Source organism: Carassius auratus, chromosome 19 (genome assembly GCF_003368295.1).
Source record: "Carassius auratus strain Wakin chromosome 19, ASM336829v1, whole genome shotgun sequence".
NCBI classification, from domain to species: domain Eukaryota; kingdom Metazoa; phylum Chordata; class Actinopteri; order Cypriniformes; family Cyprinidae; genus Carassius; species Carassius auratus.
Genome location: NC_039261.1, coordinates 8,189,160 through 8,215,680, shown reverse-complemented (window position 1 = coordinate 8,215,680; position 26,521 = coordinate 8,189,160). Strand labels below are relative to the sequence as shown.

The following is a 26,521-nucleotide window of genomic DNA, read 5'->3' as shown; positions in this document are numbered from 1 at the left end:
AAATAAAAATGCTGTCATTGTGAACACTTTCCAGGCATCTGAAACATTATTTACATTCGATCATAAATGTTCTGCACATTTACAGTGTTTCACACATCATCAACAAACAATGAACAATAATATTACAGTAATCTAGGTTAATGTTTGCTAAATATTTTTCTGCAAATTTCCACCTAAATTGATAGATTTTTAACAATTGAAGTTAGAATTATTGCATTTTTTATAATTATCATTAACCTAGATTAATAAATGCAGGTCAAATTGTTATTCATCGTCCAATAATGTTATCAAATCGAAGCTTATTGTGCAGTGTTCCCATTTTCTTACCTAAAACCATTAGAAACATTTTAAAGGAATGTCAGAAGAGAGAAAAAGAACAATGTGCTCAGCTCAGGGTTCCGAAGACAGACAGCGCTGGGAGTGTAAGCAGACGTTAATATGAGTGATGATAACAGCTCAGCGTCGGCTCAGCTGACGGCCTCCTCCCAGTGTTCTGTCACCACCTGAACCTACTGAAAGCATCACTTCCTCCAGGAAACTGTAACAAAGAACGGAAACATATTTGGGTTATAATGGATGAGTACAGTCAGCACTGTATTTGACAGAGTCAGGTATACACAACCTACTGTGGTTAACAGAATACATCGACACAACATCATGAATAGTTACATATTACTAGTGCAATCAAATGATTAATCACATCCACATAAGTTTTTGTTTATGTAATATATATGTGTGTACTGTGTATATTTATTATGTATATACAAAATACACACACGTGCATGTGTACAGCTAATAAACAGGAATCCATATATTCAAAATAAGAATGAATGAGTGTGTTGTCATATGAGTACCACAATTGTATGTTCTTTACATAATGCCATTCTAGGGCTGATGTCACTCTGTAACCGGGAACCCTTTTGAATAAGGCATAAAGGCTTGTGTGCCAGAGGGCCAATGGATAGAGGTGAGATGGTGAAAAGAGACGAGCATTTTAAGACACTGACCTCTTAGTGTTGTGAATGGCTGTGCCCCCAAGTACGATCCGTACCCCTGGCATCGTGCGGTTCAGGTTGTAAACAGTCAATGCTTCCTCGTAAGTGGCCCCGCCAATTATAAAAACAATAATGTCTTGAGGTCTGAAGGGTCGAGACAGGGTGTGAAGAAGTACATTATATAACTGCAGTCCATGTTTTACAATCCAAGCAAAAGGTTTCTGTATTGTAAATTAAACAGACTATTCAAAACTGATTTAACTTGTAGGAGGTTTTAAAACAGTCATTCCATTATCATAGAAATCATACACTTCTCCTTTAAAACAACATCAAAATGCTCAGATTAAACACCTATAAGAGTGGCCATATCATTAATGCAGGAGTGTGCATGCCAGTCTATTTACGTATCCATGTCACCTGTCTCTCAGAGAACTTGGCCCGAGGTAGGGGAACTGGCTGTCCTTTAAACGACCCTTGATCAGCTGATCCAGCGTGTCATGTAGTAGTGGCTGATGCTGTGTGTACACATTCTCAACTCCCTATTCAGATACATAAACAAGTTCTGAGTATGTGACTATGCCAATATCACACATCAAGAAAACACATTGGTAAACAGATGATTTACCTTAAGTCCTTTGAAAAACTGTTTGGTAATGGCCACAGCATCTTGAGGTGCGATGAGGTCACTTCCTCTGACTCGTTTGCCACCATATTCCACCACGGCTTGTACCATCTGCAGCACAGATGCATGCAAAATTAAGCACACTTTCACTTTTATAAAATAAAATGACTTTGTTTCAGATTCATCAGGATTTGTCATTTTGCTACAAGACAGATCCGATGGCTCTCACCTTGCGGTGTCTTTCTGACGCCCCTTTGCGGCTGAGCTCCTCCATAAGGCTGGGCAGAATACTGCTGCTGTGTTTTTCATAGCGAAGTGCATATAGCATCACCAGCCGCACAGCATCAGTTTCAGAAAGCCGAGGGTTCTGCAACAGCCGCCTCACGTTCTGCAGAAAAAGGAATGAGTAAATCTTAAACAACGGTGCAGGGTTGGTAAGATTTTTTAAAATGTTTTGTAAATAACTTTTTTTTTTTTGGATCAAAAATACCGTGAGATTTTATGCTGATCTGCTCCCTCAAGAAACAGTACATATGTGTCTGCACTCTGACCTGTTGTGCACTGGAGTGGTCATTCTGACAGGCCAGCTCCTGCTCCACCTCTGAAACCTCCATCAGCTGTCTTTCACTGACCAGGCGAGACAGCTCCCCAACCACGGTTACGTGTTTTGAGACTGTGCCTGACATTTTCTTAAACTGTGGGTAATTATCCACAAATGCCTACAAAGGGGCCAGAAAATGGTGATTAAATACAGAACTGGTTAATGCAATAATAAAAGTTCTGAATCAGGTGTCTTCATGGTTTACTCCTCATATAAGATGTGTTACAATGAATAATATTAACTGGCTATAAAGAGGTGGTTCACTTACCTTCATGTCAGATATGGACTCTAATTTTTGTTTGTCCTTGGGCTTTTTCTTCTGGAAATCTTCCATCAGGTTCTTGATATTTGTTCCAATCTCACCAAAATTCAGGTACAAGTTCTTATTAACAGAAAGAGAAATAAAACAATGTGAAATATCTTTGCTTTATTTTTTTACTTTTTTAAAGCTTACAGTACAGTACATGAGCTTATATTTACTTAAATAAGGGCATTTCTTCTGAAATAAAATCTAATTAGCACATAATTACAGGATGTATTATTCTTTAATGGAATCTACATAGCAATGATATTTTGAATGATAAGCTACTCACATTTGCATAAAACTCATCATTTTCTGCAGACAAGACCACCTCCCGTAGGTCCTTACTGATTCCAGGCACTCTTGACAGGTCTATGCGGTTGTTATTGAGGCCCAGTAGCTCATGGACCATGGCCTGATACGTCCACTGGAAGAAGCAAACGCATGCACATGTAGAATTTGCAGCAGTATCAGCACACTACTTCATTATGTAACATTTATTTTGCTGAAGACAACTGTTTTAGCAAAAGCAAGTAGAACACGCTGTCTCCAGTAAATCTCGCATTAGAGAAAAAGCATGCTATTAATGTCCAGCACTAAAACATACTGTTTTAGCAGTTTTCTAATATAATCCAGAATAAACCCATGGCCTCTATCTCCCTCTGGTGGCTAGGTCTAAGACCTCCTTCTGTAATATGAGACTCAGATGTAACATTACTAAGAGACATTGCTTCTTGCCTGATTAAGAAGGGGAGTAATAGCATCATCACTTCTGTCTAAAATCAGGAGAAGAGGAGGCACTTCTGTTTTTCGGAAGTCAAACAGTTCATACTCCTTAGTTATGATTTGCTGTGGAAAACAAACAGATCAAACGTTCACCACATTTTTATTCATTAATTTTAATCAATGACATTTATAATGAAATCAAATGACTAATAATGAAAATTACAGCCTTACTTTGACACTTTCTGCCAGCCTTTTGGACATGTCAGAAGAGAGCTGGTAGCGGATCATGGGGCATTTCTTCAGGGCCAGCAACACTGATGTTAAACCCTGAGTGACACGAGGCAGTACACTGGGCTCCCAACTGCGACCCTATAAACAGAAAAATTCACAGTGAGCCAAAAACTCAAAAAATGAGTGTCAGATTCCAAGCAGCACTATCAGTTTATAATATCTTATGATTATCGTAAATGATCTCCACCAGTTTTCTGTTCACAATCATAACATACCTTTAATACATTAACAACAAAATACATATATAAGCAACTATCTAACCTTTTGTGTGATTTTGTGTACTTTTCTATGACATTGGAGCCCTCTAGGTATGTGAGGGAAATTCACTGAATAAGTCTATAGCTGTACACCTGCATTTGCTGCTGCCATAAAGCCACTGAAAAGCAATTTTCACAGGATTTTGCACCTGCACACCAGGCTCACACACTCTGAGGAGAGAGGTTTTAAATGTGAAGCATGAGAAAGAAACAGAAGCCATTTGCTTTATTAGAAGTCAGTGTTCCACCAGAATGACTTTGAAACTGATATTTCAAGTTGCTTTAATGATTCATACACAAATCAAACCACACAAAGCAACAAAATACAAGCTCTAAGTTTTCTATAAAAATAGTTAAGGCTCCTCAAATCTGACAAAAGCCTACATTTTTTCTCTTACCCTGGATACTCCTTGAAGGTTGAGGGAGAAGAGATGAGGGTTCACAGCAATGAAATCTCCATAGAACTCCTAGAATAACACAAAATCGAATTGGTTGACAAGAAATTACATTTGTAAAGTTCGACAACACTGTGTGAACACTGATTTTAATTGTTTCCTTTGTTATGGATGGACAGAAAGACAGAAGTACTCCAGAGATGTAGATAAGAAGAATTATGAATTATTTTGAACAAATATATATATATTATGAAAATGACTTCACCCACCTGCACTTCTGCAACTACTTCCTGTTCATCTGCCTCAGCCAAAGCCTTTATTTCACTCTTACTGATCACGTTACTGAAATCTGCTCAAAACAAGTCCATAAGTTGGTCAAATGTGCATCTTCTGACCACCCTTGTAAGCACATATGCAAAATTGCAAACTAATATTAATGACAGGTGAACCGATACAGTGTGTCTTCTGAAATACTAGTGGGACTCACAGATGAAGTAAACACTATACTTGGGCCGGCGAAGCTCTTGAATCAGGTGCTCTACATTCTCCTGAAACCAGAGACGTTCATGTATCAATTAATAACTTAAATCATTTTGAATTCCAATAATCAGTTTAAATCTATATATTCTATAAAAATGATAGCAGCTCACCTTGGTTGGCCGAAGAAAGCAGATTGCCTTAAGGTGCTTCATGTTGTCTCGGTTTTGTGAGTCAATGCGCTCGAAAAGGTAGACTTCTTTCTGCAGGATCTCAGACTGTGTGTAGACCACACTTACAATACTGGTCTTTAAACAGGAAAAGAGAAAAAGAAATCAATGTTTTGATCACTTTTTGTTACTGCTGGCAGATCACAGTCAACAGTTGTGTAGGTACTAGCAGTTTCGAAGCAGCCATATTACAAAAACAAACGAGTTCAGTTGCATGATATGAACACATGACATGTAACAGGTCAGTAAACTCCATACACACATCTGCGTTTTCTTAACTTTAATAAGCATATAGCCTAACTGTCCTCTAGTTTGAAATCACTGACCGTCTCCTTGTCCATCAGCAGCACCTTCATCCCGGGTCCGCTGCTCTCTATCATTTTGGAAATGTACTGCTTGACAGCAAGAGTCACGTTCATTTTGTCGTTGTATTTAAGTTTTAATTGTCAGTGAGAATCGGTCAAACGATCAGTTCGTTTCAAAGTTGTTTAACGAACGATAAAGGGCTATTTTCACCCGTAAACTCCTGCATACAGAACACTGTTGACAATGGGAGACGACAACTCACTGCGCTTCCTACTACTTCCGGTGTCACAAGCGCTGGATCCGTGTCTGATTTGGGAACTGTTGTGGTTCAGTTGGTCTGCAAGTCTTGCAGGTTCAATTAACTAGCTCAACTGATCTGGTAACAGCTCGAAGACCATACACATATCCCATAATTCCAGGCCGCTACGTAAAACGGAGTACATAAAATGTGGCGAGGGAGGGTTTTTCATCTTTTAGAGAAGCATAATCTGAAGTTGAACACTTGTATTTTAACAACAAAAACGTGTTTTAAAGGGTGGTTATTTGAAATTACAATTTTATTCAAGTTTTATTAATAATCAAAAAGGTATTCTAAAACAATTTCATTACAATCTTAATGCTGGTAATTTTATAATTGTATTACTATAATATTATATCTTTTAATAATGCAAGTTCAGTGAGTCAGTGTTCGGACCAAATCAGTTGTATTCATGAAACCCTTTTCCCTTGCAGCATAAAACTAAAGAAGTAAAGAATTCTTAGGACCTCTGTTGGATTGTCTAAAAACGAATTATAAATATGGTTAAAGCAGAATATTTTATATAAGCAGAATACTCTCTTCCTGCTTTACACCCTTCTTTGCTAAAAATCTTGGTGTTCTTTTTGATTGCAACCTGGGTTTTGAGAAATAAATTAGTACCGTGGTCAAATCAAGTTTCTTCCACTTATGGTGTTTATCAAAAATCAAATATTTACTCTCTGTAAAATTATTTTAACAGATTATTCGCTTGTTTGTTCTATCTCATTTAGATTAGGCTGTACTTCATAGGCTACTAAATCAGCCCTCTATTACAGATGGCTGCTAACCCATTCTTATTTCACTAAACTGGTTACCAGTCAAATTTAGAATTATTTTTACAATTTTAACTATTGTTTTTGAATCTCTATATAATCAAGTCCCAAAATATCTCCAAGGCAGTTTCTACTTATAAACCAAACAGATTCCTATGTAATTTTGGTCTCTTCTCTGTTCCATCTTGAGGTTCCATTGAGGTTCCTAGTCTATGGAACAAATATTCTGAAATATAAATGAAATATTCTATTCAGAAGAATGATTCGGCCACAAATCGGACATCGCAACCACACTCTCACACAGTATTTTCATGGCGAGTATGATTTAGCAAAGTACAACATGTTCTTGGATCAACATCCTTGTTGATCCTGGAACAACATTCCAACCAACCAATCAGAATTGAGATATAACCTTTCAGGAAATATCTGTTTTAGGCTAACAATCAGGATTAAGTGCTTCTACACCTTCGTTAATCAGATATAATTTCCCTCTGATTTTAGGAATAAAGTATGGGTAAGGTAGGGTTTAAGGGTAGGGACTGGGTTAAGTCTATATTTTTGAAAAAATAATAATGATCCAGGATCATCAAAAGATGTTGATCCAGGAATATGTCCTACTTGGCAAAATTACGGCGACCGTATTTTCATAGCGGCTACTGAAATGTGTAACATCATTTCATCAAAAATGTATTAATCATCAAAATAAATACTTATTATACCAGCATTAAAATATTCATTCAGTGAGTACTTCAGTCAGATCAATTCAGTCGGATTCATGAACAAATTTATTTGAAAGATTTGACACAGGAGAATGATTCTGTCACAACTCACGAATCACTGCATCAATCAACTGCACTTTTTAAAATTTATTTTTCTTATTTGAACTTTATTTAGGTTACAATAAAGATATCCTTTAATTAAACATTTATTAAATGAGATATTTCAAAACAGCTTTAAAATGTCAAATGACATCTGTCATGGGCAAGTCAGAGAACACAGTAGGCTACAGTAGGCTGCTGATCCAGACACAAACACCATACAGACTCTGTTTTTTTCTTCTAGCTGATTAAACCACTAATCATCAGTAACCATAAATTCCATTTCATTAAGTTTTACATTTTTTTAACATCAACAAAGATGTAAAAGATGATCTGAGTGTTGATAGCTGCATACAAAGCTTTCAGGCATGTGGTATTATGAATAGAGCTTGGTGGAGAGTTGTCAGTTCTCTTCATTGTAGCCGACAAGTTTTGCACTTATTTCCCACAATCGCAGGGCAGCGAGATCATCTTTACCTTCAGGAGCTGGTTCCTTCAGCTTACAATCACTGTAAAAAGGTCTTATTGTCATTCAGAGTGAAGAATAAACATACTAGAAAAGGTTACAAAAATTTAAATACAATCATGGTGAAAGCTTAGGAACATTAATATTAACAGCTCACCTGAAATAGCAGCCGCTGTGAGACTCCAGCCCCTCAGCAACCGCACAGTAAATAGAAGTCTGAGCGCCTTGACTGGGGGTTTTCATCAGTAAGAGAGCAGGAAAAGACAACAGAGTGCTGAGCAGAGGGTGGCGCGTCTGCACGTAACGTCCCAGTTCAGTGCGGATTACTCCAGGGTGAAGAGAGTACACTGTTACACCTGATCCTATTCAAAATAGAGCAGGAATAAGCAAGCCTAATGCAATACTTAGTTGTAAAACAGTTTGAATGTAACTGATGCATTGGGGATGAGTGCACAAACCTTTAATCCTTTGTGCTAATTCTCGAGTAAACAGCAGGTTGGCAACTTTGCTCTGTCTGTAACTCACCAAGGAATCGTACGGTGCTTTGTTGAAGTTAAGGTCATCAAAGTGGATCTTACCTGCAAGAAATGGCAGCAGACTGAAATATGTTGCATGGATATGAAAGTCTCTTTTACAAAATGTATTAATAGTACTGTATTCTTTAGCAGATCTCAAAATGTATAAACATTTTTCACATGTACAGTATATAAACATTTTGTGATGCGTAAATTCCCCCTTTGAGCACTAAAATTCATAAAATTTTGCATTTAAAATTACTCCTTGTATTGTTTACATTTTTATTTATTTAGAAAAATATAGAACTTTAATATTGGACACGTATTGCATATATTTACTGTCAATGATTTCATAATTTCTACTAACATTTCTGATATACATTAGATTAAATATGGATATTTTCTGGTATGTTTTGTGTATCACATGTACAACAGAAGTTTTATGGAAAGCCTGGCAACTAAAAGATGTGAAGCTAAGATGTTAATGGGTGGGTTTTACCTCCTTTGTGAGCAATGCTGGATACATTAATAATTCGACTAGGACTAGACTTCTTCAGCATGTCCAGGAGCAGGACAGTCAGGAGGAAATGGCCCAAATGATTGATAGCAAACTGGGTTTCATAGCCATCCTCTGTCAGGCTTTTAGGGCACATCATCACTCCTAAAAAATGTGCAATAAGTAACAATACAGGTTAAAGCATAGTGTGATTTGTTGCTTAACTAATAATGAGGTCAAAGGTCCCACCAGCATTGTTAATAAGTACATCCAGTCGTTCCTCTGTGGCAGTGTATTCATGCACAAACTGACGCACGGAGAGCAGAGATGAGAGGTTTAAGTGCCGAACTACTATGTTGCCATTTCCTGTAGATCTGCGAATCTCTGCCGCAGCTTTTTCTGCTTTTGAAAGATCACGGCAAGCCATCACAACCCGAGCCCCTACCAAAAAACAGATGCTATTGTCCATCAGTCTATGATGCAAAGTGCACCTTATATCCCTAAATTCCTCCAAAATCTAGACCTTTCAGTGGTTTTGTAAGCATAACAGTGTGTTTACCTCTCATGGCCAGGTCACGTGCTGTCTCTTTTCCAATGCCAGTGTTGGCACCAGTAATGATGACTGTCTTCCCGTCCAGTCGCACACGACAGCGGCAAACTCCACCTGCAATCCATTTTCTCAGCAGAACCAAACCTGTTTTTGAAGTCAAGTCAAGTCACCTTTATTTATATAACACTTTAAACAAAATACATTGCGTCAAAGCAACTGAACAACATTCATTAGCAAAACAGTGTGTCAATAATGCAAAATGACAGTTAAGGCAGCTCATAATTGAATTCATTGATGTCATCTCTGTTCAGTTTAAATAGTGTATGTGAAGATCTATTATAAGACACATTCTTTCATTCAAGTCCCAGGGAAGTCTACATGTTGTAAATTGTGTCTACAAAGATTCTGAAAATATGAAAAAGGGCTTTTGGTTTAGATCTGGCTTGGAAGCACTGCTGAAGAGTTGGCTCACTGCCTTTATAATCCATAAAGTCCATACAAAAAGCCATTTTTAAATATATTGCTGTGTAAACACCCTACAAATCAAACAAATATACAACAATATGAATTTGATATTACTGTGTAGTGAAAACAAATCTATAAAAAGATCACACAGCTTCTGAATTCTATTAGATTCCTCAAAAATTAACCAAATCCCTTAAATTATGTTAAATACCTCTTGAGCCACAACATTGTACATTCAGCACAATAGCTCTGTATTATTATATTTTGCAATATTTGGAAGAAACTTATAACTGACTGAAAAGTTATTTAAACCCATCGACAGTTAGAATGAGAAGAAATGACATTACGTAACTTACTAATAGCTGTGACCGCAGTTACTGTGCCGTATTTGGCGAGACGATTTGACCTCAGTTCCTCCCACAGTTGAGTTACTTGAATAGAGAGATACATGTCATCCACTGTGATGTGCTATCAGCTCTGCTTTCATTTTATTTTCTGTTGTACAGTAACTCTTTTCTTTACTTACAAAAATTTGCAGGCCACCATCAAGCTCAGTGCCGGCTAACACATCTAAGCACCCTGCATTTAAGGATGGGTCAAGGTTTTATAAGAAGATTAAGTCAAGATCAACTTAGATTCCATGGCTTACGTTCAGACAGAAATGTGAATAACAAAAACAGTGATCTAAACAAATCCTGCTTTTAAAACAGAAAACTGTGACACAAAGAGATTTTCGTTAGATGCAAAAAAATGTCTTGGGTTTAAGATTTACTTAATTTGAGGTATTTGAAAACAGCTCCTGATCTTTTAAGCTATAAAAAGCTTTTTGGGGTATATTGTTTGGGACATGTGTCATCTTCCCTACTATGGCCTTTTTCATTGGTTTGGCACTATTTTGCTGATTTTATTAGGCTATAGCTCCCAAGATCAGAGATATGGGGATGTTTGGATATGACAAATTAGAGAAAAATTGATCAGGGTAGCATATATTTTAAAATTCGCTTTCATTCTACATCTTAATCTATTGTTATAATCATATGAGTTTGTAAAAAAGATGCATGCCCTTGAATATGGAAGTTTTTATATGGATTTTTTTTTTTTTTTTGATTGAGTACCAGGCTAAAATAGGTTGCAGTTTATCCAGTGACTATTGCACAATAGGCTAATTGGACATTTGTTTCCTTTTAATTTACATATGGGTTTTAAGGAGTGTTTTATATGCAAAATATGGCCTGTGATTTAAATTAGTGCAAGAGACATTTTTTCTACTAGTCTTATAAAATTAAAGTTTTTTTCTAAAAGTGGTTTTCGCTGAGATGCCATGAAAACCATTTTGGATTCCCCAAAGAACCTTTTAGTGAAGCGATCTTAAAACCATTTTTCTGCATGTGAAGAACATTTTAATAATCTAAAGAACCCTTTTCCATTAAAGAACCTATTTTGCAATGGAAAGGTTCCATGGATGATAACCATAGATCCACGGAAACATAGATACCCATAAATAACTTTATACACATAAAATTGGTTACACAATTGTGAATTTTGAAGCTGCTTTTAATACAAAGTGCTAACAAATTGTCGCATACGCAGCTGCTTCATGCCTTCGAGATTTTAAGGTAGGCTATGAATTATGAACAAAACATATCTTATTTAAGTTATGTTTTTAAATTTAAGCCATCATCCTAAGAAATGGGAAAGAAAACAGGAACATCTCGAGGGGAAGCCATTGGTCTAAAATCCAAATTCTATTCTTGGTTTTAAGAGTATAAACTGAACGACTCTATAAAACATGAGGGGCTTCGTTCTTTGTTACTACTTATAAACGTTATAACAATAATTGAACAAAACACCAATTCGTTCTATAAAAATCACAAAACTGTGTTGGTGTTGTTGGAAAAACATACTCGTTTTAATATGAAAGAGTTGGTGTCTCAATCGAGCAATTTTTGGATAGAACCATTTAATAATATCTTATGTCAGTATTGCATTCCTGACTTCTAAACATCAGGCGCCATCTTAGAATTAGTGAAGCCATAGAGTGAAGACTATTACGATAAGAAAACGATTATGCTGGCAGGAGCTATTAGTTATGGCGCGAGACTAGCATACATTGACTAAAAAAAGTAAATGTGTTGCTTTCGATGATCGAGACGTGAGTTTGTATCGTTAACTCTGCAGTGATCGTGTTGGATCATTAGCCTACAGTATTTAGCCAGCTATGCTAGTGGCTGTGCACACTGTTTAGAGCAGATAGACACTGCCGTTATAAAACAACCAAATCAGTGCAGTGAATAGCACCACAAATGCTGAAAAATGTGAAGAAAAAAAATCGTAATGTTAATATTTACTGTAAATGGCAATTATCTTCGATAAAACGGCATTATAACATGTATCCTTATTATTGGAAGTGATACTTCAGGCACCTTTTCATATCATTATATGCGTGTAATGTAACAATGACTCTTCGCTAGCATAGACATTAACTATTTTATTCGCTTTTTTTTATTAAATAATGAATAATCAAGATCAACCCGCCTTTCTCACAAATATCGCAACCAATCAGTGTGCAGGGAAACGCTCGTGGAAGTGACGTTTTTAAATGTTTCGCCTACCACCGCGAGCAAAGAGGGAAAAACGTCTGCAGAACAGGGATCATTGTTTTTCCATCATGGCAAAGCCCGCGAAGAATTAAAGGAAATAACGCATTGTAAATTTGCATAATATCTTGCTTATATGCAAAACCGTGCACGAGGTAAGAGTCTCTCTACTTCTTTCTGAAAGCAGCGCGTCGGTGTTTGTAAAGAAGTTGTTAAAAGTTGTTCAGTCAGGTAAATGCTAGCACGGGGTCTCGCATGAGTGCAGTTAGCAGAGCGTGCTAACGCTAGCCTCGCGCGCGCTATACGGGAGGATCGCGTGCGTCTGTTGGGGCGTTAAAGGGACTCGTGTTTATGATGACAGGATGTCGATACGGAATCAACAAATCGGTTTAGCAGCTGATCTATGTCACTTTCTGCCAAAGTATGACAAAAAGTAAAACAAAATATTAAAGTTTTTGTTTATAACTTTGAGTAGGACAGCCACAACACAAGCACTGACAACTAAAATAATTAATATTTACGGGCACGTTTCCACTGCTTTCCACTTTATCATTAGTACATTTGCTGTTTTGCAGTAATAACTTATTATTGTTATAAAATAATAAGTTGTTATATAATAAATGTATGTATATACAAATATAGAATATATGATTAAAAGCTGCACAAAAAGATTAATATTATCATGTTAACTAATAATAATAACAACAACAATTATTATTATCGTTGTCACTTTATAGCTGTCAAACAGATTGTTATATATGTTTAGCCACAAACATTACTAGTCTTATTGACAGGAGTGATGACTGACTGTATAAGAATACATTTCTGTTTACAGAAACATGGCAGAATCAGACCTTTACATGCAATGTGATGAAGATGATCTAGAGCCATGCCAGAGTTTTACAGAAAACAGGAACCAGATATATAATAAAGGTAATTTTTAAAATATAAGTTTAAACTACTCTTTATTATTTATTGTTTAAATGTATGTGGTCTAGCAGGCTTTGAAGTGTTTTATGAATATCATTTAATCATATATTCGGAAATGTGTGTAATTACAAATAAAAGTGTTATGCCTTTTGTTCATTTATTCATTTACTTAATTACTGTAGTCCCAAGTGGAAATAGTGCACTGATACCAAAACAGTCTGATGGCACCTCTGAACCAGCCTCAGCTACTACGGACCTCGCAAATCAAGCTGTGCCTTTGGCGTCTGGTAAGAAGAAAACAAACATGCTTCTAAAAAATATTACAAAGCCTGGAAGAACTTCCTTTTCATGTACTGCCACCTAGTGGTCACTAGTTTGCGTTTAGAAACACTGAAAAAGCAATGTAAAAAGAAAATCTGTGCAGCTTCAGTGTGGAAATAAACAATCAAGTGTTTTGTTTTTACTGCTAGCTCCTGCTGTTGCATTACTGTCTAATGCTGCCCAACCAGCTGGAGCTGCCGGTGGCCAAACCTTCTTCATCAGCGCACAGGTTTTAGTTTTCTCTTTTACTGTCAATAGGGCATTTATCCTTCTGTTTACATACTGAAACTAGACATGTTGTATTTAAATGATGGTCATCTGTTTTAGCCAAATCCAGGGCAGCCTTTGGCAGGTTCAATGAGTTTGGGAACATCACTTGGTTACCTTTTGAATGGACAACCTATTAGTTTTCTGACTTCTGGTAAGTCTTACCTCAAACCAGTGATTTTATTTCACAGTTACTTTCAGACACATTTTGTGGGATGCATTGCTCTCTTTAAAGATGGCAATGAAATTAACATTTAAATGTTCTATATCATATGGTGAACAATTCATTGGTGTTTAATTCTTTTGACCTCAGTGTTTAATTTAAAAAATTACACGCACTTCTCTGGTGACGTATGCCTGACTTAAACCAAAGTCCTCTCTTACACTCATTTGCAAAATTCACATTTCAACATTCAACAACCAGTGTGAATGCTCTTGCATCAGACTAAATAGTGTTCAAGAGTCTGAAATAGTTTTGTCTGTCCTTATCAGCTCAGACACAACAGTTAATTGCTCCTCGGATGGTTACCCCAGCAAGTTCAGTACAGCAAACAACCCCTGGAAAAATCTCTGCATTGCAGATCCCAGTCACTTTGACCATCAGCAACCCCTCAAATCTACAAAGCATCACTTCAGCAGCCCCCGGAGTGACCACTCTGAACATGACACCCTCCAACGTCCTACCAGCCGCAAATCCAGGTGACAATTTATGCAGTTGATACTTCAGATTTTACAACCAAAACATTTTAGATGATTTAACTCATGTTTATTTTGTTGTTTTATTAGGAGCAACAATAAAAGTAATAAAGTTTACTAAGTTTACTGGAGCACCTGCAGCTGCTGGTCAAGTAGCGAGTTCAGTAGTGCAGACAAACAAAGCCATCACCATCCAAAACAACATAACAAACAGAGCTCCAGCCCCGATCCTGTCTGGAGGGCTTTTTCAGGTCAACAAACCTGCTCCAGCCACATCAACTAACGGTCAGGACCTTTTTCTGATAAAACAGATCTCTGTTTAGATCTCATCTTTTGTTGCAATTCTTAGTGTTGTTATTGCTTTAAATAAGGACCGTTTAGAGATTAAATATTACTGATTGGTGGATTTCTTCGACCAAAAATGAAAATTGTCATCATTTGAATGAACTGAATCCATATGAATTGACTTAATTTAGGCTTTTGGCTCATCTGTACTTTGCAAGAATAAACCTAATTGGTTCTCGCATGTCAATAAAGCATTTTTGTGCTTCCACTAACCATATTTAATGAGCCCTATGCATGTGCGTTGATCATGTGAATAAAAGAGATTCATTATATAAATAGATTGTGTCTTTTCTGAAGACTTAGATTTATTTTACAATCTCTTAATGAACTTTTTAAAGTGTAACATTTCAGTGGACATTCTATTGAGGTACAGGTTTGCAGGTTTAAAAATACCTTAGTTTTGTATTTTGATGATGGCCAGAAGTCATATGGATTTATAGAGATAATGGTGACAGAACTTTTATTTTTGTGTGCGAACTATCCTATGAAGAGAAGGAATTGAGAGGAGTATCTTTGTTTTACAGCATTGAAGAGAGGCTTCAATTCATCAAAATTCTGTGTTCGCTGTAAGACCTTTTACCAAAAGATTCTGTCCCTCCGTGGATACTACTGTGTAAGTTTTTATCCATATCCTTTTGAGATTAAATGCATATGAACAATGCTTCAGATTTGTTTCAGAAACTCTACTGTGATAATTATGTAAACCTTTCACCAAATTCTTTACTCATGTTCATTTGTCTTCTTCCCCATTGTCCAGCAATGCAATCAAGAACTTATCAAGAGTGTCTGGGACTTGACAGCCCAAGCTAGAAAAAGGGTTAAGCGTCCGAGTGACAAAACCCATTCAAACCCCTCCACATCCAAGACTCCAGTGTCCTTCTCCACATCCTCAGAAAAGACTTTCAAACACGTCACCACTTCTGAGATACCTGAAGGAACGCCTAGTCCTCGCTCTGGGGATTTTGATGAGCAGGGCAGAATGATAATGTTAGTTGAAGACTTCTTCTATGGGCAGCACCCTGGCCAGCCTGCACTAGTAAGACCCAGTGCAGAGCCTATCATGATGAAATGCCAACTTTGTGACAAGAAGGTGAAAGGCAACATCAAGTAAGTTGGTTTTCAGTTTGTTTTTTTGAGGGGAGTTGTTGAGGTCAAAAGATCTTTCATCCTTTAACCCTCATTTTAAAGGCTGATGAACCACACAAAACATCACATGGAGTTGGAGCGACAAACAGGGGAAGTAGACTATCATGCTATGTGCCAGCACTGCTACAGAAACTTCTCGACACCTTTTCTTCTGCAGTGCCATGTTGAGACAGTCCATAACAAAGCAGATTCCTCAAGTAAGTCTATACCCCTGGAATTAAATATTTGTTTTTTTATATACATTTTTATTAATGGTTGACCGATATATTGCCAAGTCCGATATATCGGCAGATATTTGCCATTTTGCATATATCGGCATCGGCTGATAAGTTTTCCTGCTTGGCCGATGTATTTGACTTATTTTGATGACGTACTAGACATTTATTTTGACTGTGCTGAGAAAGGCAGCGCCTTAGAACAAAGTGCTCACATTCTCCTTGTTAACCGTCCTTGTTAGCAGTTCTGTCTAATATGGTTAGAAGTCTGTCTAATAATCAGAGCGTTTAAACAAAGGAATTAATGTGTACAACAGCTATTGTAACAATTGCTTTTATATTATTAGTGATAGGCAAATATTATAATACTTTCTCGTTTGTCGTCAGCTTTAAGAAAATATGCATTTATATAATTTAAACAAATATTTGAATGACTAAAGAACATTTAAAATCACAAACCTTGCAAACTCTGCGTGACGGTCAGTCCATGTGAATTGAATGCTTTTGAATTGAATGCCATTTTACGCGCTTTTTTGAAGCTTTGATTGTGTTTACAATGTGCAATACACATTGTGTTCATGTTTCGCGTGTAAAAAAACACAGTATTTTTCACACAGTTCACCTATCTGTATACTGCTGTTTTCACTGTCACAAAAACGGGCTGATGACTTCCTTGTTCTATGAAGCCTCTCCTTCAGAAATACGTAACGAGTTCTGATTGGGCCAGCGGTACCTGTGTTGTGATTCGACAGCAGCTGAGAGCAAGCTGCCCTCCTGGTAACGCGATTGGGCTAGAACGCACGTGCTGGAGATGTATTTATAGTCACAGGAGCGTTTTTACTGACGAGATGCGCATGAAAACCGCATTTGTTTTTTTGCACAGCCCTAACATCTAGTTACCAAAGCTAAACAGCGTTGCCCTTTGTGTAATAAGTTACAGAAACTGTTAAACGCACCAACTTAAATAATAAAATACACTTACCAGTTGTGGTCCATAAACAACGCCTTCTCCAGACAAAGAGGGAACTGCTCCATCTTTCAAGAATAATCTTTGTGCAAATCCAGCATTAAACTGATTGAGACTGAGGAAGTTGTCCTCAGCAAAATGAGCTGCACATAGTTTTACATGTGCATTATAATTTTCGGGAACCGAGTTAAACCTAAATTTTAACCATTAATCTCAAAGTACAGCATTCCTGGGAAGCCCAAACAAAGGTGATTGGACTCAGAGATGAAAAAAAACAGCGTTTCAACGACATGGCGACAAAAACAAACAGCTCTTCCTTCTCCTCCGTCGGAGCACAACAAGGCCACGCCCCCTGTTTGTGAATTCATGTGGGCGGTGGTTAGTCAAAAAAACTGTTTTAGTGACGTTATTACTGCAGGAACTAGAGGGCTGTAATCCAAACGGGTCGTTTTTGTTGGCGAATTCTGTTAAATCAAATATCTCGCTTGGCGTTGAACTTTGAGCTTTAGAATTTTACAGATATTATTCATACTCTAATACTCTAACAACAACATTACACACTAACTAAAGTTTAAAACATGGAATCACGAAGAAAGGGACCTTTAAACTTTAAACTCATGATTTCAAATTATGCTACGCTTTATGCATTTGCCCAATGCCATATTTATGTTTTTTTTTCTCTGTGTACTTTATGTAAAATGAGTGTTACCCTGGCTTTATTTGAAAAATACGATTCCCAATGCACACCGACTGGTTACAGTGTTTACATTTTTTTACTATATTTATTTATTTGTGAAAAATGATTTATCATATTAAGTATAAATATGTTTATTTTACACGTTTATTTTTTTGTCGATTTTCAAATGATTTCACATCTTTTAAATATTAATTTAAAAATGATATCGGTCCGCTTGCTTTCCAAGATATCTGTATCGGCTGTAAAAAACAAACAAAACAAAAAACAATATCAGTCGACCACTAATTGTAATGTTTGAGAACCAATACAGTTATTAATATTTGACTGCAGGTAATTTAGTGTCAACCTTTAACATTTCATTCTGTTATACAGAAGTGTGCAAGATCTGTGAGTGGTCCTTTGAGAATGAACCTATCTTTCTGAACCACATGAAACATGCGCACAAGCCTGGCGAGATGCCCTACATGTGTCAGGTGACTGATTTTGTGTATTCATGTATTAATTATTAATTATGTATTAATTAACTTTCCTCTGAGCAACAATAGTTTTTTCTTGAAAATGTTTGTGTAAATCAATTACTCTTGTGTACCTCAGGTGTGCGAGTTCCGCTCCTCTTTCTACGAAGATGTCATAAGCCACTTTGCAGAGCAGCACAAGAACACCTGCATCTTATTGTGTCCCTTTTGCTTAAAAGTATTTAAGTCTTGTGGCGGCTTCCAAATGCACGTCACTAGACATCAGGTAAAGAAAGTGCTTAGCACTACAACATGCTTTATTATAGATAACAAGTGTTGAGATATTAAATCATTATTAATATGGAAAGACTTTTCAAATCCTAAACTAATGCATTACTATGATTAGATGTAGGAATATCAATTATTGATTGTCTGCTGATTTATTCATTATTTATTGATATAAGAGATACTTTTCAGTGTTAATTTTGGCAGGCATTTTTTATTTAGTCTTAGTCTTAGTCTTGAGACAAAAATGCTTAATAGTCTTAGTCACATTTTAGTCATTTGAGTCTTTCATAGTTTTAGTCTAGTTTTAGTCGACGAAAAGTCATTGCATTTTTGTCAACTTTTAGTCAGCCAAACTATTTTATTTGTAGTTTTCAAATTATAATAATCATTAATTCTTCTTTGTTTAGACCAAATCAATTAAGCGTATGATGAATTTGAATCAAGGACTGAATTTGGAAAACCTTGAATAAATTATGACAATTTTCATTTTTGGGTGAACTATCCCTTTAAGTGAAAAAGGAGCAAATGATAAAAATGTTATTTCGGTTTGTGTATATATATATATATATATATATATATATATATATATATATATATATATTTGGAATGCGGTCTTTTAAGACGGAAGGCATGCATGAAATACTGACACACGTTCAGTTTTCATCCACCTGTTCAAATTCACTTAATCCATAACTTACTGTATTTACGTGAGATACTCTACACAATAAACATTTGGACTGCTGTGTGTGTATTTGAGCGCTGAGAAATGATCGCGCGTTGTAGATGAGAACTGAGAGCGAGAACACTTCTATCAGTGTGATTATCCCGTCTTCACTAACTTTAAGTTAATCGACAAAGAATTGTGACTCCCGGGAAAAACGGGATGTCTGTTCACCTCGTCCCTACTCCTTCGGGTGCTGAGGCCATTGTTTCAGATCACTAGTTTGCGTTTTATTAGTCTATCGATCCACTGCGGCTGCCATACTGAGAATAGATATGCGAACGGCCCTTATCCAATCACAATCCACTGACAGGGACGCACATTTTGAAGGACAATAGCCTGTATATGATGCATTTTGAATGTCTGGTAGTCCCCAAATAAAATTATAGTCCAGTCTCGTCTAGTTAACAAAGACGCGGCATACATTTTGTCATAATTTCGTCATCAGATATTATTTTTAGCTTGTCAACGTCTCGTCTTAGTCACATAAAAAAAGTTAACGAATATTTTTCGTCGTCATCTTCGTTAACGAAATTAACACTGATACTTTTTCTTTTAAATGTTAATATTGTCTGATGGGTCAGAAAGGTCCTGTTAAGGTATGTGTTTGTGATTTTTTTATTTATTTATTTTTCATCCAGAAAAAAATAGCGAGGCGCTGTGACAGGTGCAGACTTCAGTTCATCCGTGAGAAGGACGAGTTGCATCACAGACAAAAGTTTCACAGGACCTTTGTCAAGCCCAAGCAATTGGAGGGTCTTGTGCCTGGCACTAGGGTAACTTTGTTTTTAACTCCCAATCACAGATGCCATGTCACTTGATGTTTATACTGCTACTTAGGGGTGTAACGGTATGTGTATTCGTACTGGACCGTTTCGGTACAGGGCTTTCGGTACGGTGAACGTGTGTACCGAATGCAATATTTTGTTTTGCGGAAAATAGGTACATTTTCGTGTTTCCAAACGAACATATTAAGTGGCAAAAGTCTCCGCGTTCAGCGCAAATCCCGCCCTGCAGCTGATTCTAAGGCCGGTGACACACTGGCTGCGTGGCGTGAGCGTGGTATTTCTGCTGTGTGTCAGTTGCGTGATGGCTGCTTACACACCAGAATCGTGCCTGACGCGGCGCTGGCACGCTGATCCTTTTGTAGGTGACATAGAGGGAGACCGCAGACAGACCAGGATCTTGTCTTCACGACAACAATATTTATACTTCAAGTTGAGCATAAATATGAAGCCTACTGATAAAGGACACCGTCAAAATAGACTATGCTTGACAGGTGCAATATGCCAGTGTGACACTGGCCTAATGTTTTCAAAAGGCATCATGCGAGTGTGAACATCACTACAACTAGAAAAAAAAAAAACGAAACTCAAACGTAGCTCCCGTCAACATTTAAACAGACCTTTGCTCTTAATTCCAACCTGTCCAACGCAATAACGAAATCTGAGCAGGTCTAAAAACTGAAACGGTTCATGCTGCACTTTACACTTTGTAAAAGTTATATATATATTTTAAATATGAGCTGGCCTACAAGCTGGGACTGGTAATTGGTGCACTGTAATCATAGTTATTTATTTATATTTTTCATTATTTTATTATATTATATTGGTTAGAGACTGATAGTATTTTATTTAGTGGAGAACTTTGCAGCAGTATTTTATTTCTTATTTTTTTTTATTGTTCAAAATAATAGCAGTACAATGTGACTAACCAGAATAATCAAGGTTTTTTCGTATATTTTTTTATTGCTACGTGGCAAACAAGTTACCAGTAGGTTCAGTAGATTCTCAGAAAACAAATGAGACCCAGCATTCATGATATGCACGCTCTTAAGGCTGTGCAATTGGGCAATTAGTTGAATTAGTTGAAAGGGGTGTGTTCAAAAAAATAGCAGTGTGGCATTCAATCACTGAGGTCATCAATTTTGTGAAGAAACAGGTGTGAATCAGGTGGCCCCTATTTAAGGATGAAGCCAACACTTGTTGAACATGCATTTGAAAGCTGTGGAAAATGGGTCGTTCAAGACATTGTTCAGAAGAACATTAAAAACATTAAAAAGTTGATTAGAGAGGGGAAAACCTATAAAGAGGTGCAAAAAATGATAGGCTGTTCAGCTAAAATGATCTCCAATGCCTTAAAATGGAGAGCAAAACCAGAGAGACGTGGAAGAAAACGGAAGACAACCATCAAAATGGATAGAAGAATAACCAGAATGGCAAAGGCTCAGCCAATGATCACCTCCAGGATGATCAAAGACAGTCTGGAGTTACCTGTAAGTACTGTGACAGTTAGAAGACGTCTGTGTGAAGCTAATCTATTTTCAAGAATCCCCCGCAAAGTCCCTCTGTTAAAAAAAAGGCATGTGCAGAAGAGGTTACAATTTGCCAAAGAACACATCAACTGGCCTAAAGAGAAATGGAGGAACATTTTGTGGACTGATGAGAGTAAAATTGTTCTTTTTGGGTCCAAGGGCCACAGGCAGTTTGTGAGACGACCCCCAAACTCTGAATTCAAGCCACAGTACACAGTGAAGACAGTGAAGCATGGAGGTGCAAGCATCATGATATGGGCATGTTTCTCCTACTATGGTGTTGGGCCTATTTATCGCATACCAGGGATCATGGATCAGTTTGCATATGTTAAAATACTTGAAGAGGTCATGTTGCCCTATGCTGAAGAGGACATGCCCTTGAAATGGTTGTTTCAACAAGACAATGACCCAAAACACACTAGTAAACGGGCAAAGTCTTGGTTCCAAACCAACAAAATTAATGTTATGGAGTGGCCAGCCCAATCTCCAGACCTTAATCCAATTGAGAACTTGTGGGGTGATATCAAAAATGCTGTTTCTGAAGCAAAACCAAGAAATGTGAATGAATTGTGGAATGTTGTTAAAGAATCATGGAGTGGAATAACAGCTGAGAGGTGCCACAAGTTGGTTGACTCCATGCCACACAGATGTCAAGCAGTTTTAAAAAACTGTGGTCATACAACTAAATATTAGTTTAGTGATTCACAGGATTGCTAAATCCCAGAAAAAAAAAATGTTTGTACAAAATAGTTTTGAGTTTGTACAGTCAAAGGTAGACACTGCTATTTTTTTGAACACACCCCTTTCAACTAATTGCCCAATTGCACAGCCTTAAGAGCGTGCATATCATGAATGCTGGGTCTTGTTTGTTTTCTGACAATCTACTGAACCTACTGGTAACTTGTTTGCCACGTAGCAATAAAAAATATACTAAAAACCTTGATTATTCTGGTTAGTCACATTGTACTGCTATTATTTTGAACAATACTGTATATAATACTATTAAAAATTGTTAACAAATTGTTGAAAAAAAGTTTATAGTAATAAACAACCTGTAGTTTAATGTTTGCATTTCTTTCCCTTACTGTACCGAAAATTAACCGAACCGTGACTTTAAAACCGAGGTACATAGCGAACCTTGATTTTTGCGTACCGTTACACCCCTACTGCTACTGATTTATTGCTTTTTAACTGCTTGTTTGATAACATTACCATTTTCCTTGACTGCTTCAGGTAACCATCCGAGCTTATGCTGCCAGCACTGACAACAGAGAAAATTTAGTAGCACCTCCACTGAAGACTCTCCAAAACACCACATCAACGCTTGTAGCCTCTCAAAGTGTCACCAGTGAAGTCAGTCCCATGAAGAAAAAACCAGTGAAAAGCATGGTGGAGCTAATGGTTAAGTTTCAGAGTCAGTGGTGAGTATTTTCTTGCTTGATCTATCTATTGATTGATCTATTTACCTTTGTTTGTAAACAAAATACAGATCAGACTTTCATAAAGATATTTATAGATATTAATCTTTTGACGAATGGCCATCATCTTGTTCTTCCAGCAAGCCAACAGAAAAACACTTCTGCATGGAATGCAACCATGACATTCCATATTTTTCCAACCATTTCCCCACCTATGTGAGCTGTTCCCTCTGCCGATACAACACCTGCTGTTCCAGGGCATATGCCAATCACATGATCAGTGAACATGTTCCTCGCAAAAGCACAAAAAAATATATTACCCTATACAAACCCTGCCCAAAGTAAGATATTTTTTTCCCTCTTCTTTTGGTATGCTTGTAATGTTACATTTATTGTCAATTATGATAATTAAAATGTTTGCAGGAAGGGGCGGTTAAGCTGTACCACATGTAGATACAAAACTCAGGTTGGAGATTTGATGGCCAAACATCTTGCTGATTATCCTAAACATCAAGCAAGCCATTGCACCATACGGGGTACGTTGGTTATTTCTGTCTGAATTTTTTTTTACAATGAAAACTTAAGCTTTTAATAATGACCCTATCACAATCAAGTTATTAATGATATTCCTTCTGTTTCAGAAGGATTTTCACTTGGCTATAAAAGGTAAGTTGGCTCCATTTGTTTTAAATTTTAAAAGGATGGTTCACAATTTTTTTTTTATCTGTCATTTACCATCCCTCAAAATTTTTTGGATAACAGCGACAGTGGCATTTAGCTACGTGTTGTCTGCAGTGTTGTATTCTTTTCTCAGCCTCAATTATATGTAACCATGCAAGTTGTCATAGGAGATTTAGTCAGATTTCTCTGTGATATTACATTCCATTTTCAACTACAATTCTGGCTAGTTCCTAGAATTCAGTTTCTAGAACTACGCAGTATGAAAGCCTTTACACAAAAATTTTTTTTTTTCCATATAATGAAAGTCAATGGGAGTCAGTTGCTAGATATTTAACTTTCAGTTCAGCAGAAGAGGTAACTTATGAATTACTGTCATTTATAGATTTGTCTTCATCCCAACGGACCTTCTTCGAGGAGGTCAAAGACTCAACGACGGGGTCTTTTTGCCTTTGCAAGTGAAGCACGTGGACAGTAGCTCATTTCCACTGTCCTCCAACTCCCTTCCTCGACCCAGCTACACAATAACGCTCCCTGCTAGCCCCGCTTGCACACAATCACTTCCCTTTGTGGTTCAGCCAATTGAACTAAGTGCTGTCCCAGACAAAATATGTAAAGCCAATCCAGATGCTTTGAAGTCAAATTTGAATGGAGGGCTTTCTGAAGTTAATACAGAACATACAGCAGAAAACTTGTTTACCATGGCACAGCTGAAAGTCGTACTGTACGCACTCTGCTGCGGGGTCCCCCAGGCCTCCAATCACTTTGACACTCCACCGGAAGAAGTCCAGTCATTACTTATGAAACGGCAGCTTCAGCTTGATCCCTTGAAAAGCCAAGAAGGTTTTACATCAGAGGTGGCTGATAGCTTAGTCGAATGGGTGCTATGCCAACGTGAGCAACAACTGCCTATCGATGAATCTAACCTGTTTGGGTTCATGAGAAGTCATGGTGTGCAAGATATCTCTTTCGACTCGATGGTTGATTTCTTTCTACGCCATGATCTGGGCTTGCAAGCATTTGCCACATCCAGCAAGTTGCTACCGTGTAAATCCCAAGAGCTCGTGAGCACCTTCAGTAGCTTTTTAAAAAATCAAGTGAAGTCCGAATCATTTAGGTTGTCTTCTATTGGTGCCATGGAGGAGCTTTCCATCTTTGTAGATATGGAGCAATTGGATGAAGCCTCCGCAGATTCATCATCCATGTTGTCTGCATTTAAGCTGATGGGCACCACAGATCCACTCATAGATGTTGTATTCACAGCCCTGGCTGATGGGACCATACTGTCCACCATGGTTTTCCTCAGAGGTGAACCTCTCAAGGAGGACACAAGTTCATTGCCAGACTTCTTAATCCTGGAGGCTAGGCCAGAAGGGTTCACAGATGAAGAGAGACTTCAGCTTTGGTTGGACAAAGTGTGGTGTCGGCACATCAACCCTAGTTCTGGAGGCAAAGGATTGCTGATAATGGACACATACAAAGGCCACATGTCCAATGAATTCTTGGTGATGCTCAACAGTGTTAACACTCTTCCAGGCCTGATCCCACGCAGTTGCTCTCGCCGTCTGCAGCCCCTTGAAGCCTGTATGGGGCCAGTGTTGCGCGAGTTTATGCAGGCTCGCTGGAGCGAGCATGTGACAAAAGCGCCACAAGAACTGGTTGGAGCCAAACCAGCTGACCTTGCACTTCTGCTGTCTCGATGGCTTATTGAGGTATTGGATGTCCTTATAGCAGAGCCCAAACTACTTTTTCGCTCCTTTGATCGGGTTTTGAGCACTAACCCAGAGGGAACATCTGAGGAATCATCTGAGCTGGTGCGAAGTCTTACTGAAGCTTTGCTTGTCAGTAGATTGCAAGGAGACAAAGTCGAGGAGCAGAAAGCTGAGACTTCTAGCATTGTTTCTGCAGAATCTTGGTCCTCTCCACAATCAGGCATGCTTGCGTTAAGAAAGCTCTTTGAGAAAGACAGCGATGTGGAGTCTTTCCATGGTTTTGAGGATTCAGAAATTCTAGATCATTAAGTCAAATGGAATAGCATTGTCAGCTCTCTACAGGTCAAGGAAATTTTTGGAAACTGCAGGTGTTTAGTGTGCCTTTTCCACCAAGATTTCGTGTTTCGAGAATAAAATGAACCACTCAACTGAAGGGTCTATGAAAATGAGTTCTGTAAATGCAGATTATTTTTAGCACGTGTAAATATTGTTGCATTAATGGGTGCTAAAGATCCCTAGTGTGAAGTTCCTGTGTGGTTATGGCTTCTATTGTTCAATGAAATACAAAAGTGCAACGTGTTACACACTGTGGTTGAGCTTATCACCTTTTCATCAGGTTTGATCTCTGTTATCTTAATGTGCATAAATGTAAATAGAAATGACTTGAAATCATTACCTAGTGTATTTAGGGTTATACTGTAACATACTTGATCACATAATGAATAAACACTTTTAGGGATATAATGTATGCAAACACTGTGTTTTTCCTTTAAGAACATTCATGTGTTGTCTTTTAATGTGGTAGAATGTAACATTTTTACCTCACCAGGGCTGTGGGGAATTTTGTTGTATTTTTTTACGCTGGCTTAGTTGAACCAGTATTTCGGGGCATTTTTACTCCATGTTTTCATTGGCCCCTCTACAAAATTTAATTTCAGCCATGTATTTCTATGTTTGCCAAACATATGTAGATATTTCATTAAATTACAGATTTCCTTTACGAATAATTGTTCTATTTTTTTTTTTTTTCAGGGGCGGGGGTGGGGCACATGAACAAATGATGAGTTGGAAAACTGTCAATAATGTAACTCACCCTTATAAACGCCCTTGGTGGAAAACTATTGCATATGAATGTTTGATTTACTGATAGGAGAACAATGAACACAAGCAAA

The 26,521-nt window shown here is 37.5% G+C and overlaps 2 protein-coding genes across 2 annotated transcripts; both read right to left on the bottom strand.

Moving 5' to 3' along the window:
• Positions 1–9: 9 nt before the first annotated feature.
• Positions 10–5,478, bottom strand: LOC113119336 (vacuolar protein sorting-associated protein 45-like). The gene is made up of 15 exons (XM_026288735.1): positions 5,222–5,478; positions 4,839–4,973; positions 4,676–4,736; positions 4,458–4,537; positions 4,192–4,260; positions 3,477–3,614; positions 3,258–3,368; positions 2,812–2,946; positions 2,487–2,600; positions 2,169–2,336; positions 1,847–2,005; positions 1,621–1,728; positions 1,413–1,534; positions 1,008–1,139; positions 10–538 (listed from the first exon to the last, which is right to left on the bottom strand). Exons 1-15 carry the CDS (start codon positions 5,312–5,314, stop codon positions 457–459), a joined length of 1,707 nt encoding a protein of 568 aa, XP_026144520.1. The 5' UTR covers positions 5,315–5,478; the 3' UTR covers positions 10–456.
• A 1,583-nt stretch (positions 5,479–7,061) lies between these two features.
• On the bottom strand, positions 7,062–11,434 carry LOC113119334 (retinol dehydrogenase 12). Its single transcript, XM_026288733.1, has 7 exons — positions 9,939–11,434; positions 9,127–9,261; positions 8,817–9,008; positions 8,571–8,732; positions 8,015–8,134; positions 7,714–7,918; positions 7,062–7,599 (listed from the first exon to the last, which is right to left on the bottom strand). The coding sequence occupies exons 1-7, from the start codon at positions 10,030–10,032 to the stop codon at positions 7,494–7,496; spliced, it is 1,014 nt and encodes a 337-aa protein (XP_026144518.1). The 5' UTR covers positions 10,033–11,434; the 3' UTR covers positions 7,062–7,493.
• Positions 11,435–26,521: the final 15,087 nt, after the last annotated feature.